General features: G+C 45.0%; 4 protein-coding genes across 5 annotated transcripts in view; 2 read left to right on the forward strand and 2 right to left on the reverse strand.

Annotated features, from left to right (window-relative positions):
- Nucleotides 1-4962, reverse strand: part of LOC119555887 (partitioning defective 3 homolog) — a 42326-nt gene extending 37364 nt beyond the window's left edge. Inside the window, exon 1 of one of the 2 annotated variants that reach the window (XM_037867550.1) lies at nucleotides 3860-4962. In XM_037867550.1, coding sequence (XP_037723478.1) covers nucleotides 3860-3979 — 120 coding nt within the window. In that variant the 5' untranslated portion in view covers nucleotides 3980-4962. The remainder of the gene's footprint in view (nucleotides 1-3859) is intronic. The other variant, XM_037867552.1, reaches the window with a different exon arrangement.
- Nucleotides 4963-6055: 1093 nt separating this feature from the next.
- Nucleotides 6056-6887, reverse strand: LOC119556840 (trypsin alpha-like). The gene has a single exon (XM_037869310.1). The coding sequence runs from the start codon at nucleotides 6870-6872 to the stop codon at nucleotides 6111-6113; it is 762 nt and encodes a 253-aa protein (XP_037725238.1). The 5' UTR covers nucleotides 6873-6887; the 3' UTR covers nucleotides 6056-6110.
- Nucleotides 6888-8504: 1617 nt separating this feature from the next.
- LOC119556477 (protein xmas-2) lies at nucleotides 8505-12946 on the forward strand. Its single transcript, XM_037868729.1, has 3 exons — nucleotides 8505-8679; nucleotides 8753-10304; nucleotides 10363-12946. Exons 1-3 carry the CDS (start codon nucleotides 8636-8638, stop codon nucleotides 12907-12909), a joined length of 4143 nt encoding a protein of 1380 aa, XP_037724657.1. The 5' UTR covers nucleotides 8505-8635; the 3' UTR covers nucleotides 12910-12946.
- Nucleotides 12947-13325: 379 nt separating this feature from the next.
- On the forward strand, nucleotides 13326-17074 carry LOC119556478 (protein xmas-1-like). The gene is made up of 3 exons (XM_037868730.1): nucleotides 13326-13472; nucleotides 13990-14981; nucleotides 15473-17074. Exons 1-3 carry the CDS (start codon nucleotides 13424-13426, stop codon nucleotides 16664-16666), a joined length of 2235 nt encoding a protein of 744 aa, XP_037724658.1. The 5' UTR covers nucleotides 13326-13423; the 3' UTR covers nucleotides 16667-17074.
- The last annotated feature ends 85 nt before the right edge of the window (nucleotides 17075-17159 follow it).

Consider the following 17159-nt stretch of genomic DNA (forward strand, 5'->3'; position numbering starts at 1 on the left):
ATTTAAATGTCCCCCCAACAAAGCGTGCGTAATTGCGTGCTTATCGTGAGATGTACGATTATTTAAACCTTTTTACGGACAAGCTAGCTGTGGACATTACTTGGCGTGTAACTGCGGCGAAACCCAGCATCCAACGATTCTCAACATATTTCAATGTAAAAGGTAATGTATTTTACTTTATTTTTACTTTGACTGAACAAAGAACAATTTTTGTTTCTGTTTCTTTTAGAAATGGTTATTAATAAACTTCTTATGTCGACGGAGCTGGACCTAAATAACATTGTTCAGCAAAATTTCCTACATGCCAGGGACCGTGTATACAAGCGGACAAAGGACGTATAAAAAAAATAAATGCAAAATATTAAAAGTAAAAAAAATATGTTTGTATTCAAGATTTTCCAATTGGGAAAGACTCTTCTAGGTATCTTCTACAAGCATATGTAAAGTCACTTTTGAGTGACTTCCATAAGTGACTACGGCGACACTTCCAGAAGTTACTTCGGCGATATCGCATTCGGATCGCGGGAGTGACTCCCTTCGGGAAGAAATGTGCCACTTCGGCGACACTTCTAGGAGTCACTTCGGCGACACTTCCAGAAGTGACTTCGGCGATATCGCATTCGGATCGCGGGAGTGACTCCCTTCGGGAAGAAATGTGCCACTTCGGCGACACTTCTAGGAGTCACTTCGGCGACACTTCCAGAAGTGACTTCGGCGATATCGCATTCGGATCGCGGAAGTGACTCCCGTCGGGAAGAAATGTGCCACTTCGGCGACACTTCTAGAAGTGACTTCGGCGACACTTCCAGAAGTAACGCAGAAGTGACTTCGAGAAGTGTCGCCGAAGTGGCACATTTCTTCCCGACGGGAGTCACTTCCGCGATCCGAATGCGATATCGCGGACGATCGTTTTCATCTTCTAGAAGTCACTTAATAGTGCCTTCCGCGATAGAAAATGCTTGCAGGGACACAGTTGAGCTTGCACATGTTGGTAGCCAAAGATAATGAAACGAAAAGCGAATAACAAAACAAAGCACTAGAAACAAAAAACTCTGATCGCACAGCTGCAAAAAAGATACGGATTTGGAATAGCAGAAGTAAATAAAACAATACAATAGTATCTCATGTGGCCGAAGAATTTGAAGTGCAGCTAGCTGCAAGTCATTCGATTTCGATGATCTTGCAAAAAACAAAATGAGTATACAGTTGACGGGAAAGTGATAATGGTTTATACTGTTGATATCATAATTTCAATTTGTACATCTGCCTTATAAAAATAATACGATTTTTTTTAATGTTCTATTGTAAGCGTGGTAAATTGGTATAGAAAGTAGTAAGGATCAAAATAATCATAAATTAGACAAAGTTATTTAGATTTGATGGAAAAAGGATTTATTAGTAGCGATATAAGCATTTGTGAGATTATTTTGACATGCACTTTTCCCGCAATTGCATTTGCATCGGGAAGCATTAAATTGCATAATTAGCAAGTTGGATTTGCTGGGGGTTTTTGGTCTGGAATCGGGCGGCGCACGTGATCGCGAAATGGAAAGCGTCTTATCTGTTGGTAGTACCCACTCTGCCCCTCTGAACTGTTTGTTTCCCCTTTTCTTTTTATGTTTTTGCACTTAATTGCAGCTGACACAGTTTCGTCTTTCGGCCAGACAATGAAAGCAAACGAAAATTCACACACGTTGCAACAGATCGGGCAGCACACAGGTCCCCCATTGCCATTTCCAGACCCCGATCCCCGCGAAATGCCAAAGCCACACCGGAAATCCACTGGAGAAGCCTTCGGTTTCGGACTATTTATGGTTTGGGAAAACGCCTAATTAGTGCAACATTTTCTCTAAGCTGCAATAAACAAATTATGGCCTTTACGCTGGGTTATCTCCTCTAACTTTAGGTGTGGGCTATATGCAGATGGTTAGGTTATTAAAATGATGTAGTTTATATTTAAAACTTTAAGGGTAAATGATCTATAATGTACCAGCGTTATAATAAACCCCTCGAATACCGCAGTTCCTGTAAGAATCTTTCACACGCTCTTCTGCAGCTCTATACAAATTCTTATAGGAAGTTCCAATTTCCCAGGGCGCTTCCCATCTAAATAATGACTTAATCGTTTCGGCAAGCAAAGGGAAACACAACTCATAATCATAACTAAAAAACAACGAAATTGATTTCGAATCAGAATTTTCCCTGGAAAATTCTGGTACAATCCGGGCGAGCCCTTCCCTTGAACTTTTGATTAATTATAGAGGACCCCAACGAATTTCAGATGTTACTTCTGATTAATTAAGATCTCCCTCTTTCTCTCGCCCTGTAAAGTGCATTTCTCGACCCTTTTTTTCCTTTGGCTTTTGGGGTTACCTGTTGACTCGCCCCGATGAAGATTGAAATCGGGTTCAAACGAGTTCAAAAAGAAAAAAAATGTTCTTTTGATTCTCGGCTGACTTTTATTATAATTTGAGTCTTCTGTTCCCCGTTTGAGTTCTCCTCTTTCTTCTTCGATTTGTTGGTTGTTGTTATCATCTTGCCCTGTGTTCTTTTTTTACTCTGTCACTCACATTTTTCGGTTTGTTTTTATGGCTTCGTCGGGGCTTATCATTATTCAAATATTTTACCTAGGCTCTGTTTCTGTTTCGCCCTGATCTTCGGTATACGCATGTGTGTATATACTACATAACCCCTCGATAAGCGCCATTGAAGAACCTTTTCTTTTTCGGTTTAATTCTAGTTTGTTGGGTTCTTTTCTCCTGTAATTACATCACTTTCAAGTGCAGCGTTTCCGCTCTTGAGAAAACTGTTTACGGAACTGCGGGAGAAATGACGGAGTGAGTTTTTTGGGAACCACTCGAGAAATGCAGCCGAAAAATACAATTACTGGTTGAAGAATGATGAGCAGATAATACGTTTATAGCAACTATTTTTCAATGAATTTTCAATAAGTTGAAACAATAAGTAATCCTACTTGCCTTAACTCATTTAAAGTTAATATTGGCCAACACATACATGCAAAATTATACCCTCCCTAGTTTGTTTATGTTCAACAAAATATACGTTTATAACACTTCATTAACGACACTTTCGTTTTTAATTACATATTTGTACTAGAAAATCAAATTATATAAACATTTCCGCTCGCTGTCATGGGGAATGAGTTATAATTACAAGTGTTCATATCATAAACAACAGAAAAAAAATTCAATATTTATACAATCTTGACAAAAATAAGTAGTTTTGGGTTTATTGGCCTAAATAATCTCATTTTGTCAGCAGTTTTCTGAGGTGGGTAAGTGACTGACATATAAAAATTTACAATAAAAAAGGAGAAGCCAGTTTTACAATTCTTGATATAAAAATAATTGTTCTTTTAATTGTATCTCTTTTTGTTCCTTACTTACAATAAATACATGACTGCTATTAATATATTGTGTAAGTAAGTTCTGCTACCAGATACTCTATATAATATTAAACAGGCCTATAATGTTCTATATCAGCTACATCATAACCAGGTCCTCAATTGATCGTCTTGATATACAAAAGCAAAACTGAAATTAGGCAGGAGTGTGCTTTGGGTGATATGTAAATGCTCTATTAATTTAATAAAGATATATATTTTTCTTTTGGGACCCTAGTACTGTTGCATGAAATGTTACATACTTATCGATGGTATTACACCTGATAATAAAGAACATATATTGTGAGCCCTAGCATTGTCAAATTGTATATTTATAGAAAGAACTATATGGGGTATATCATTTTTTGGAAGTATTATTATATATATCGTTTTATATATTGGGAAGTGGTTACGCATAGGTATATCGATGGTATTATTTCAAATATAAACCCTTACCTTGCCGGCTGCCTTGATGTAGCGTCGCGTGGCCTCCTTGACGAGATCGCTGACGAGGAGTTCGCCGGAACCGCAGGGAACCAGAATGCGAACGTCGCCGAAGCAGACGGTGACCTTCATTTCGTACTTTTCGTATTAACAATAACTATTATCGCCGTTGATTTTCGTCGATATTTTAACTTCGTTGGTGGCTGCAATGCACTTTCTATTTTGCACACACATATGCACTTGATTAAATTGGGCGATCGTCTTTACACATGTGTATTTTGTTTCGTATTTTTCGGAATTTTTCCTATTACTATTTTGTTTCCAGCTACTCTTTTTGAACGCTTTGCGACCGCATCATCATCATCATCGTCGTCGTTTTCCAGCTATCGCCATCCTTGTTGCTCCTTCGCTGTATGTTGTGTCGTTGTTGTTGGTCGTTAGGCAGCTGCAACAAAAGTTGGTCTAGGGCGGCATGGGTGCGAGCGAGATGGCTGCGTGCCTGGAAAAAGGATCGGGATCGTTTTCCAGTATGTACTTGTGTGGTTTTTTCCGCGCGCTCTCCTCTCTCTCTCGCAGTGCCTCTCTCCAACTTCAACTCTCTTTCGCTATTTACTTAGCATATTTTACCGTATCGCCTTGTTATTGTTTGCTTTTTGTGTTGGTGTGATTCATACACGCGCGCATCGAAAAAAAAACGAGTTACAACAGCAGCAATAACAACAACGGGCCAAGATCGTCTATTTACTTCTTTTCAACGTTTTTCGCCCTCGTCCTCTCACTTGGCGTTTGTTTTGGTCAAATTACTATATACTATGCATTATGTATTGGCATACATTTGAATTTACGGTTCGATCATTTTTTACTCTCTTTCAACGTTGCTTTGTCGTGTTTTTCGTTTTCGGTTATCTCCTTTTTCGCCCGCTGGCGTCGCTTCTTCGTTTTTAGCCACTTTAAACTATATATTTTATATCGATCGCAGGTTGAACGCTGTCGCCCACCGCCACTCTTATTAACGATCTATTTGAACTCAAAAAAATGCAAAAAATCCACGAGCGCGCTTTGATGCGATGCGCTTCCAACTTTTCCAATTTTAACGATGGAATCCAGAAATTGGACTGAGAAAACCGCCCCTGAAATTAAAATCGAAAAAGACAGACCAGGGTACCAGGTATTTTTATTTTCTACATTTCGGAGCTGTTGGCGGATGGTCACACCAGCTGTTTTCGAATCTACTCTCCCTCTCCTTTCAACAGAAATAGTTGTATCTTAACATTGCTGTTAGTGAATCTGAATGCGCTGCGAAAACCGCCATTGAAACGCGTTGAAGACGCGCAAATTATACAGACCGGAGTATTTTTATTTTGTAAATTGCTCAGTGGTTGGCGGGTAGTTACACAGTCAGCTGAGTTCGGAGATGCTCTCCCTCTCTTTTTAACAGAAATGTTAAGATACAAATACCAAATATAAGGTCTCTCAAATGTTGGGAAGGTGTCTCGGCTAAGTAAACACATCTATATTTGATATCGACGTGCTATCGGCTGTTATCAATATCGATTAAAAAGTCGCTTATCTTTTTTAAATGATGATTTGAAATATTAACAATTTTAATTAAAGTGCCTAATGAATTATTTCTAAAGTTCACAGCTTACACTTTTATACACTTTTTGCAAAAATCTATAATTTCTTCCGTAGTCTGGTTAGAGAGATGCAGTTTTTTGTGATATTCTTAAAAGATTGAACCTTTCAACGAAGTTTAAAAAACATTATTTGTATATTACATACATAGATAATCCAAGCCAAATGACGGAAATTAAAATTACTTTCTGTTTTTCATTTATAAAAAAACTACAGAGCGCACTCGAGACACTTAGATTATATAGTTTTCTCCGGTTTGTTTTTTATTTTGACATATTTTATTACTTATTTTTTGGACTGCGGAATTAGTGTATTTAACGGTCATCCATGATAACGTGAATTTTTAAGACAAAATAAATACACATCAAATTTACTTATTAGTAGAAACTTAAATATATTGCTTGAACGGGCTGAATCTGTAATTTTTTTATTTCTCGCATGTAAAATCACCTTTTGCGACAAATCATCACAATAGTTGATATTTTGTATGTTAAAGGCGCGATCGTCACAATTTTTTTTTACCTCTTAAAAAGGTTTTTTTTATTAATAAAAACCCAGTAAAAGACTTAAAAGTTTGCTTCAGAAGCCGGCCATGAATTTGTATTTATTTTGAATACTCTTGAACATTTTATGAAAGAGATTTAATGGCATTTAAAATCCAATCTCGGAAGTAAGGGACACTGGCGAATTCTGAATAGCCATCGCAATACTGCGGACCTCCTGAGACGACACCCACAAGCTGTTGGTTAACAACCAGAGGACCACCGGAGTCGCCAGAACAAGAAGTTTGTCCAAAAGATCCGGCGTAAACTACATTCTGAAGTGAGGGAAATAGTTTTTCAGCGAAGATCGGCAAATAAATCTGGAGCCGTATGCCCTGAAGATCACTAGGATACATATAATTCATAAAATAGGGCTCTGTCGTGGCTCCCCAGCCAGAAAGGAATGCGGGCGATCCAGCAGCAGGATTCTTCTCGGCCAAAGGAATCGTCTGTACTTTGTTGTTGAACTCCAGCGGTTCACTTAATCGCATCACAGCAATGTCGCCGGTAGCTGAATTATTAACATAAGGCTCCCAGGATTTAATGGCTGCAACTTTGATAAGTTTTCCGCCGGAACCGCTTAATGCGGATCCTACGCGAATTTCGAAGTCTTCGGCCTCAAGTCGACGTCCTTGCATGAAGCGGCAATGTGCAGCAGTGATTATAATATCTCTGCTGTAAATGGAGCCGCCACAATAATGGCGTCCTTGATATTGTAAGGAAACCTGCCAGGGGGCCTCTTCGATTTCAATGGAACTTCCTCCGATAATGCGTTCTTCCGGTTGCGGCACTCGTCCTGCAGACAGGAAATCAAGTGCGAATAGCAGAAGAAAGCAGCTGAACAACATGTTGACAAGTTTGGTTGAGACTTTAGATCACAATGACTTGACTTCGAATAGAATTTGTCTTTTATAGGCCACGGATATCATTATTTTGTGTGAGGTTATCTTTAAAGTTTAAACACTTCCAAATTTAGACACGGTTCTAAAATTGTATAATGGGCACATTCCGATCATGTTTTAAGTTTCACTTTAACGCTGAGCAAATTGAAAAATATAAGTAATTGAAAAAGTTAGGCTAATTATAGGTGTTACATTATCAGTTATGACAAACTTTTGAATTTACTGGATTTCTATATTTGGCGAACGAAGTGAAAACCATTAGTCTTATAAGATTATAAACCTTTCAACGAGTTACAAGAAATTATTTTCAATGAAAACTATTATTCACTTTGCATTCTACTTTTGTGTAATTGTATTTAATAAGGCAGTTTAATGCATTACTATATTTTGTATTACCTAGTATAAAATAATTATCAGTTTTGGTTTGTTTGGTTTGAAAAACAACGAATATAAATATGGCAACAAATAAAATTTGTAAGTGAATCTTCAAAAATGTATTACATCAATAAGAGTTACACGTAGTTTGTTGTAAGGAAATGAGGTTGTAATAAAAAAAAGGAGCAATATTTATACATTTCTTTATATTATAATGATTGTAAAATCAATAAATATTGCTCAATTCATTTTTTATATTTTATAGTCTCGGTGTCTTTTGACACATTTTTTTTAACTCTTGGAAAAATAATTTTTGTAACACTTCAGAATTTTAAATTAAATTAAAAAAACAAAAATCGGACGACCATATCATATAGCTGACATGAAAACGATCGGATAAATAATGGGTAAACAGTTATAGCTTTCAGAATTACGAATTAAATTTGATAAAATTTAGACTACTGTATAATAAAGCTGTCATAGGAGGCATCGCAAAATTAATGTCAAAATAAAACGGAAAATGTTTTATTTTGTTTTCGGCAAAACGTTTACGCTAGTAAATTGAAATGTACCACAATCTTAATATTTCTGTGATTCATTTTTAAGTTTTATTAGGAGGGTGTGTCGGCTAGGTTAGCGAGGACACCCTCACAACATTTTGGTGAAACCGCATTCGGGATTTTGTCGGTATATTTGAGTATATACCAGAATACTTATCGAAATTATACATAAAAGCTAGCGAACCACCGAACTAAAAAGAGGCCGTTTGAGACATAGCGAGTACACTCACCTGTGGATTCATTTTGGGCCATCTCTGATGAATCTCATGATCAGTGTTGGGAAAGGTACCCTTTTTCTGTACCTAAATAAGGAATGCTAAAAAAAAGAGGTACATTGGCACAAGTATTAATCCATATCCTAGGTAAAGGCTAACTATAATAATGGTATTATTTTCTTCTTGACCTTTCAAATTTAATAATTTTTCACTACCCTTAAAAACGTGGGTCGGCCCATGAGCCGATCATTTGATCGCCACGAGAGTCCCTTAAAACGACAAAAAGCATACGATTGACCCTAACTCAGCAAATTAAATATTGCCTTTTGCAGAATTAGTCCTTCTATATACATAGTAAAATTAACTCACTCAAATATTAGCATATTATTCTGTACCTATTAAAGGTGAAATGTACCACAAAGGTTACCTGGGTACGAAAATAGGTACGTGTATTCAGGCAGTGCCCAACACTGATCGCGAAATCAATTGGCGGCAATCCTAACAACAAAACACGTACGCTTTGCAAAAAACTGAAATCATATAATTGAATATCCGATCGATGGCAGAACCCCGCCCCGGCGCCTATAACTACAAGACCCTACTGTGAGTATATGGCACACCCGCATCCGTGCGAACCAGGCACCTGACAAACCTCCCACACCCACACCTCCACCAGATGCACAAACATCCCGGAGCTGTTCCTCGACAAATATGTGGCGCGCTCGCACTTCGGCCGCTTTGGCACCCTGATGAACTTCGTCCTGCGGCCGCGACGGATGACCTGCACCGTGAGCTATGCCAGCGAGGAGGAGGCGGAGCGGGCGCTCCTCGAGGGCGGCATCTTTCAGGGCCACCAGTTCGAGATGTGCTATGCGGAGAATGAGACGGCGCCGGCCCAGAAAACGGAGGAGTGGGTGGATCCCGACGTCCAGGCGGAGTTGAGTGCCCTACAGGCGGGCTGGCGTAGTGAGTATGCCCCGGGTAAGACCCAGAAGCCACCGTCGGGTGGTGGTTTAGGTGGCGGGGTAGGTGGGGGCGGTGTTTTAGCGCCGCCCGCCCTTCCGACGGTGGTCACAAAGACACATCCTCCTGCCGCCAGGGACCGAACGCCCGCCCAGCTTCGGGATCTGGAGAATGTGATGCGCAGACCCGCCCACACAAGCGAGGAGAAGTACCGCGTCCTGGATGCCCGCGACAAGCTGATGCGCCTGCACCAAGGCCAACGAAAGCTGGCCGGAGCGACCCAAGGTCATTGCCCGGACATGTGTCCGGAGAAGGAGCGTGTTCTGAGGGAGTTCCAGCGCCAGGTGGCCATCTATGAGCTGCAGCCGGGCTCCGATGAGATCATCTGCCACGAAAGAGCCCTCAAACAGTACTCGCGCAGCAGTGCCGACCAAGAGACCCCACTGCCGCACGAGCTGCGCAACGAGAACGCCCTGCACATGACCATGAGCTACCTAATGCACGAGATTATGGACATCAGTGAGCGCCAGGATCCGCAAAGCCATCTGGGCGATTGGTTTCACTTCGTGTGGGACCGCACGAGGTCCATCCGCAAGGAGATCACCCAGCAGGAGCTGTGCTCGCTGGGCGCCGTCAAGCTGGTGGAGCAGTGTGCCCGCTTTCACATCCATTGTGCCGCTCGCCTGGTGGCCGCCGATCCCAGTGTCTTTGACAGCAAGATCAATGCCGAAAATCTTACCAAATGCCTGCAGACCTTGAAGTACATGTACCATGACCTCCGGCTCAAGGGTGTCCAGTGTCCCAGGGAGGCGGAATTCCGGGGCTACATTGTGCTGCTCAATCTGGCCGACGCCAACTTCCTCTGGGACATTGGCCAGCTGCCCGGGGAGCTGCAGAGTTGCCCGGAAGTGCGTCAGGCCATTCAGTTCTATCTGGCCCTGCAGGACACGAACTTTGTGCGATTCTTTCAGCTGCTAACTGACGAGGAGACGAGCTACCTGAGTGCTTGCATTCTAGTCACCTACTTCACGCGACTGCGTGTCCTGGCCCTGCACCGTTTGATCCAGGCCTACAGGGCGCCGCGAAAGGATGAGGTATCCTCGCTGCCCTTAACCTACATCACCGACATGCTGAGCTTTGTCAGCGAACAGGAGGCGGCGGATTTTGTCCAGCACTACGGTCTGGAGGTGAACGAGGCGGGCAGAGTCGTGCTGAGCAGGATGCACGCGGTGGAGACGGATTACAAGCTGCCGCGACAGATTGAAGTGAGTCAGGGGCATGCTTATCAGCAGCTATAACATATAACCCGTTTAATTCTTTCAGCTGGTGGAAATGAAGCGCATACAGAGCGTGGGCGAAGTCATATGTGGGGAACCATTGCCGCCACGAGCCCTTTACCTAGACCATCGGCCGCACAACAGCTTCAACGAGCATGGAGTGTTAAAGAGCGTCGCCTGGGCGGCCAAGGATCAGCTGCCTGGGATGCAGCAGGAGGATATGCAACCCCAAATCACGTCGCAGCCACCAGCAATGCCAGCCCAGAGCGATAACTTTTTTAAGGTGCCTATGCAACCGGGCGGAATGGCAGGTGGCTTTGCAGCTCCGGCCACGGCGGGTGTTTCGCCAGCCGTTCCCAGTGGCGGATTTAGCTTTGTCCTGCCCAAGTCACGCGCCCAAGAGCTTCAGGAGCAGGCTCTGGCAGAACAGCAGCGACGGGCACAAGAAGAGGCCAAGCATCAGGCCGTGCAACTGGAACTGGCCATTGCGGCTGCCAAGCAGCGGGAAGCCGAGCTGACGGCCATTCATGAGGCCAAGGTGGCCGAAGCCGAGCGAGTGCGTCAGCAAAAACTGAGGGAACGCCAGGAGCAACAGCGTCGAAAGCAAGAAGAGCTGGAGATGCAGCGCCAGCGGGAGCAGGAGGAACTCCAGCTGGAGCGAGAGCGGCAACAGAAGCTGGCGCAACTGGCACTGTTGGAGCAGCAAGAAAGGGAGGCCCGCAAAAAAGTCAAGACTCTGGAGTACTACCAGGAGATATTCCAGGAAAACCTTACAGAGATTTGCAGACGGGAATTTCAGATGCATAACCAAGCTTGCCGCTCCTACGAATCTCTGGTGGACGTGCTAACCCGTCGCCTGGTCGAGCAGCAGATGCAGCGATCGCTCTACGAACTGGGCATCATGCGGGTTTACATGAGGCGGTGGCGAAACTACCGGCGAGTCCAGCAGCGAAAGGACACGCTTTTCAACCAACTGCCCCTGAGCTTTGGAGCCGATGACCGCGAACGATTGGTGGAAGAACGCAGCGTGGAGGATTCACTGCGTCTCATCCGACGCTATAGACTTGGCGAACCCTGCGATTATGGCAAACTTCTGGCTGGCCTGGAGGAGCAGAGTTGGCTTAAGCTGGATCTGTGGCGCGTTTTGGACCAGTGCCTTCCGCAAGTGCAACCAGGTGCCAGACGCTTTTTCAAGCTATTGTTGAGTCTGCCTGGCGGTCAAGAGGGTTTCCAGCTGAATTACGACCTGGACAGGGGACTGTTGCAGCAGCCCCAGTCGCCCGATGCTCATTCGGTGGATGGAGGCTACATCAGGGGCTTCTCCCAGGGCATAGGACTGAGTGTGGTGAAGATCCGAGATAATTGCCAGGACTGGAAACCCACGGAAGTGGCCCAGGCCAACGGCATTGTTTGCTTGGCTGGCCTGGCAGACTTGCGGTATCTTCCGCAGCGATTAAAGCTATTGGTCCAAGCAAGTCGATGTCGAGATGTGGCTTTAATTGTGCAGCATCCAGCCCATACCGTTTATGAGAATCCCGAGCTGCATTTGCAAGACGTGGGTCTGCGCTCATTTAAGAGCTTTCCGTTGAGACACTCTGGAAACAACCGCCAGCGATTGATGATTGAGTTGCAAGCGGCTGTTAAGTTTTTGGCCAGAGCAATGGAAAAGAAACCCATTGGACAACTTCACCAAGAGGAAGTCCGCGAGTATCTGCTCGGTAACCTGGGACCGGAACTCTTTCGCCGCCTTAAACACGCCGCGGAACAGGATAATGCCATCAGAAAGGGCAGCCAGCGGTATCCGCAGTTTTGTGTGGACCTCTTCAACGAGGCAGTGCATCGCCTACAGTTGGTGGCCGGCGAGGACTTGAGCGATTGCCCCCAGTTTCCCGAGGAGCTGCGTGTCTTTGTGCAGCCACTGCCCATAGAATCTCCGTTGCCCACCAATCGCCTGGAGCATTTTGAACCCGGATGGCAGTTGCCCGAGCAACGGCAGCGCATTGTGCAGCTTCTGGAGCGAAGTAAACTGCCCAGGATAGCGCCACTGCGGAGTTCTTCATCCCCAGCCGAGACCCAATGCCAGTGGGTCCTAGACTACGCACAATTGAGTCAGCAGGAGGACTGTGTGGAACAGGTCGCCCTGCAGGCCATACAAATTCTGCAATCAAATGAAAATGACGGGTACCTAAACTTTGTGGAATATCTGGCGAGCGAAAGACTGCAATATGTACTGCGGGAGGAGAAGAATCTGCCAAGGGGAATTGTGTATCGAACGCAGACGATGAAGAGCCGTTTCCTGAGCGCTTGGTACTACGAGTTCCAGGGACCGCAGATGTGCGATTCGGTCTCAGCTGACGAGGATTGCACGGAGCAGGAGGAGCAGCCAACGCATGTGGAGGAGGAACAACTGGACTATAATGAGATCATGAGCAAAGCGGAGGCTGTGCTGAACAGGTGCCGCCGGCGTCAGGAAGAACGCCATACACTGCGGGACCTTAATGGGTCGCACAAAACTAGGAAGAGGAAGGGCAAATCGGACCGACCACCCGACGCGGAAAATAAACCCAAGCCGAAGCGCCCCAACTTAAAGTAGCTAGAGTTTTTAAATTTATCAATTTATGTTATATCAAATTTATGTTAACTGTAAATCCCATAATTGTAATAATGCATTATATAGTCGATTGTAAAAGAAAGGCAACGCAAAAATGTAGATAAGTTTACTTTTAAGATCAAAATCTTTTAGTCCTAAGCGTAAAATCCCCTAGTCCACAAAGCAAAATTTAAGCATGAGCGAGACGACAAAGCAACCGCAAAAAAGAGCGAGACAGTCACAATTTTACTTATCTATAAGTGTGGTAGCAAAAATATTTTTAAAAATAGTTATAGCTTCGTAATACATTTTAAACCAATATCGGGCTGCTCTTGATTTTATATCGAATGTGTTGAGTGGGCCTTGACTTTCAAATTGACAGGCCATGTCGCCCTCAGTCAACTAAACAGCTCCGAGGCGAAAGCATCCATTTATCCAAAATATTTGTGTTTCCGTTTTTATTTTGTTTTAAGGTTTTTTTTACATTCAAAACCACACAAAAGGATTTGCCTGGAACATGAAGAGTATAGTGGCTCAGACGGAAAGCCAGATGCGGCCGGTGAAGGGTGAGTGAATGGATCCGGAGGATCTAGAATCCAAAGTCATGCGCCTGCAGTGACACGCTTATCTCCCGCCCCTGAGTTTACCTGAGTTTAAGTAATACTACCGAGTCCTAACCATCATTATTAAGCTATGGAGGATGTTAAAAAATAACTTGTATTGTGTCTCCCATAGACGGGATAGTTAAATTTAAGAATACTCAATTCCTAATCATCTAGAACATTAAGAGTACTCTATTTCTTATTATTTACAAGGTATTTGTCTTTTTTGTGGTAATAACACATAAAAAATAAATAAAATGATAATGGGCAGTAATAGTAGTTAAAACTGCGTATTGAGAGCAGACTCATTTTAATTGTAAGACTTTAGTAATGTTTATATATGTTCTAGCATTTGTAATACAATAAACCAATATTAAAATATTTCTACATTTTCATGATAAACAATTTAACATAAATGTACTATTTTTGATTTAAGAAAGTTGTGATTTAATTGCTCGACACGTCTCCATTCTTTTCTCAGTGTCCCGCTTGGTTTCGGTGGTGAAGGGTTCCCTTGGCGATCCTCTAGGGAACACCAGCGCGGTTTACAAGGTGGTGGCCAAGATGACGGCTGGCAAGGTGGAGTTCCGGTGGACGCCGCACATGGCGTCGCTGGCCGGCAGCCCGGAGAAGGAAACTGATGTGTTGTGGCGGCCGTACGTGAGCTTCAACACACGCCTCACCCGCAAACTGTCCGGCGCCATGGAGCGACGTGGATCGAGCATCAACTTCCTGGCCAAGAAGGGCTCGCAGACGCGCCTGCCAGTAAAGACGCGCTATGCCCCCAAGACGGTGCAGGGACGGGAGTGGCCCATTTGGCGCCTGTCCTCGGTGCGCCCGCTCCTTCTGCCCTCGTCCAATCTGTGGACGGGTGTGCTCAGCCAGCGATTCTATGTCCCCAGGCTGCGACCCGCCGAGGAGGAAGAGGTGGAACGCCTGGCGGTGCCCCAACTGAATATCACCAGGGAGCAGGCCGAGGAAGAGGAGCAGCAGCTCCAAAGGCGAAGGGATGGCAGTCGCCTCCGCAATCAACACTCCCAGATTCCCATGCCGACGAGGGAGCTGGCGGAGGACTACCAGGAGCACAGGGAGGAAAATGTTGGACATCGACAGCCCTACCTGCCCAGCGAACTGATGACCCCCGAAATGGCCAGCAAGTGGCAAACCACCAACAGTACCGCCAGGAGGCACAGGGAGCAGCAGCTTCTGAATCTCGAGCAGCAGATGAAGACCCAGCCAACTGTTCGCATGACAACCCAAACCTGGGTCAGCGGCAATCACAAAAGACAACGCAGTCGTCAGCCCAGCGCCCAGAGGGTTCAGGTCGTCTCCGAACTGGAGGGCTGGCGGAGATCGGCCAACCACCAGCCAGTGCCCGTCTTTGGGGGCCAGCCCGCCGAGCAGGAGCACCTGCGTCACGCCAGCTGCAAGACCAGCGCCAGGAGCATGAAGGATATCCAGGAGACCAGCAAAGTGAGTTACTATTCCGGGCTAAAAGTCCAATAGGGATTCAAGACCCCTTTACTTAAGTTAAATGCTGTGTTGGATATCCTTTCTGCACGCTATTGAAAGATAGAAATTTCTACATATGCACATACAAATTAGGAATTTTTTAAATTATTGAAACTCTAGGAAACCAGTTTGGGGTCACCTTTCCGCCATACATCTAAAAATTAATAGTATTAACATAAAAATGGGTCAAATAGGTAAACCCCATAAATATAAATTTGGTCTGCACAATATAAGATAATTAGTCTAACAAATTTATATTAATTATTAAAAATTAACAAAGCTATACACTTTATAAGTGTAGTTTTGGGTCACCTTTCCAAGTCTCTGTACATCGAAAAACTTGGGAATAGCTTTTAATTTATCAAGCTTACGGCCTAGAAATCATATGGAAATGTTGATTTAGCATGCGCAGCTTCTATCAATGTGTTTTAAACTTCCCCGTTTCCTTGCAGATGGTCTGGGAGCCAGAGGAGAAGGCACCGTGGGGTCGCACTATGGAGACTGGAAGCCAGTCGGGACCAATGCCCACCATCCGGGCGGCCAAGTCGGCCCTTCTACTGGCCCATGAGTCGCGGGGCAAGCATCACAGGCTGATCACCAAGGAGGTGGTCTACAGACCCCGTGAGCCGGAGCCAGAGGCGGAGCAGGAGGAAGCGGATCCCGGTCATCGTCCCACCGGAGGAGGCAGACGGGTGGCGAGACGATCGCCGGAGCGGGAGTTGCTCAAGCAACATCTGGCTGACCTGCTGGCCACGGTCCAGAATTCCGGCTCCTTTCGGATTGGCTATCAACCGAATGCGCCCACCCGGCAGCTCCTCGAGCAGGGCAAGTGCCATGTGTCGCTGCGCCGAGATCAGTTGATGCATCTGCAGTTCCCGCGTCCCAATTCGCTGATCCAAGCGGCCGATCTGGAGGTCAGGGAATCACCCCGTCAGGCGAAAGTAACCACGCTGCATCGCAAGGATGGCGCCAAACGACCGCGTCCCGTTGAAATGGTGGTCAAGCCATCTCTGCTCACTGTTATCCGGCAAGAGGCCGTCACCTGGGACCACAATGGCCGGCGGGTCGACAAGAGGTCCAATTCGATGGCGGTGCGTCCCAAAAAGGAGGCCTCACTGCGTCACCTGGTTAGGAATGCCTCCTCCCTGGAGTTCATCGTCAAAGCCCAACCCAAGCGCACATGGGAACCCAAGCCGCAAGCGTCTGTTAATGAGTTCCACAACGTGGTTATCAAGAAACTGCCGCAGGTTACCAGCAAACTGGACATCTGCAAGGCGGCACATCCCTTCAAGGACCTCGAAGAGCCGCGGACCAAGGAGAAGGAGGTGGCCGCCAGCTGGAAGCAGGCGCATGTGGCCAGGAACTACAAGTACGAGGCGTCCACCTCCTACAGGGGAAACGCATATCCCGGCAAGAGATGCTCCACGAAGGACATGACCGAGGGCTATTTCCTGGCCAAGCGCAGCTCGTCGACGGCAGTTAGGGGACCACAGGGATCCTCCAAGAAGGTCAAGCCACCCAGGCAGCCGGTGGTCAGTCCAAAGGTTCAGGTTCCCAACGTTCAGCGCAAGCAAAAATCTCAGGAGGAACTCGACGAGGAGGCCTCCAACTATCCCTTCATTAAGCCCGCAAAGCTCAGGAGATAAATTTCCTCAGCCCAAACAAAATATACATCACCCGTTTTTACAAGCAAAACCCGGACAATCAAAGGCAAATCCACATTCGAAGCGGAATTCCAAATTGAGCAGTGAACACAACAATCATACACAATATATATACACACACACCTGGTGAATCGATGCTCCTCCCCGGAGGCCCCTTTGGAATCGGAAGACCCCCCACTTCAGACCTAACTATCCCCGCTCAAACCATTCGCACACTTTCAGAATTGAAAATTCCAAAATTTGGAAGGACCACTTGCTTCAAAATGATCGCATTCATCAAGTTTGGCTCATTCTTAGTAGTTCTTTTTCAAACTCTTTGTTTGGCTTTGTTTTTTATATAGATACTGTTTTTTTGGATAATAAGAGACAGCCGTTTCAATACCGTTTAAATTGAGAATTAGTGTTACTAGGTGTCAAATTCGTAGTTGTTACATACGTATTGCCCATTACCAAAAAATGTCAAACTCAATACGCT

The sequence above is a fragment of the Drosophila subpulchrella genome, chromosome X (assembly GCF_014743375.2).
Source record: "Drosophila subpulchrella strain 33 F10 #4 breed RU33 chromosome X, RU_Dsub_v1.1 Primary Assembly, whole genome shotgun sequence".
Taxonomy (NCBI): domain Eukaryota; kingdom Metazoa; phylum Arthropoda; class Insecta; order Diptera; family Drosophilidae; genus Drosophila; species Drosophila subpulchrella.

Excerpts from the sequence above, each read along its gene's own strand:
- LOC119556840 (XM_037869310.1), bottom strand. The coding sequence starts at position 6,872 with ATGTTGTTCAGCTGCTTTCTTCTGCTATTCGCACTTGATTTCCTGTCT.
- LOC119556477 (XM_037868729.1), top strand. The coding sequence starts at position 8,636 with ATGGCAGAACCCCGCCCCGGCGCCTATAACTACAAGACCCTACT. Across the intron at positions 8,680-8,752 it reads TATAACTACAAGACCCTACT|ATGCACAAACATCCCGGAGC; the intron begins GTGAGTATATGG and ends CACCTCCACCAG. Across the intron at positions 10,305-10,362 it reads AGCTGCCGCGACAGATTGAA|CTGGTGGAAATGAAGCGCAT; the intron begins GTGAGTCAGGGG and ends TAATTCTTTCAG.
- LOC119556478 (XM_037868730.1), top strand. The coding sequence starts at position 13,424 with ATGAAGAGTATAGTGGCTCAGACGGAAAGCCAGATGCGGCCGGTGAAG. Across the intron at positions 13,473-13,989 it reads CCAGATGCGGCCGGTGAAGG|TGTCCCGCTTGGTTTCGGTG; the intron begins GTGAGTGAATGG and ends TTCTTTTCTCAG. Across the intron at positions 14,982-15,472 it reads ATATCCAGGAGACCAGCAAA|ATGGTCTGGGAGCCAGAGGA; the intron begins GTGAGTTACTAT and ends GTTTCCTTGCAG.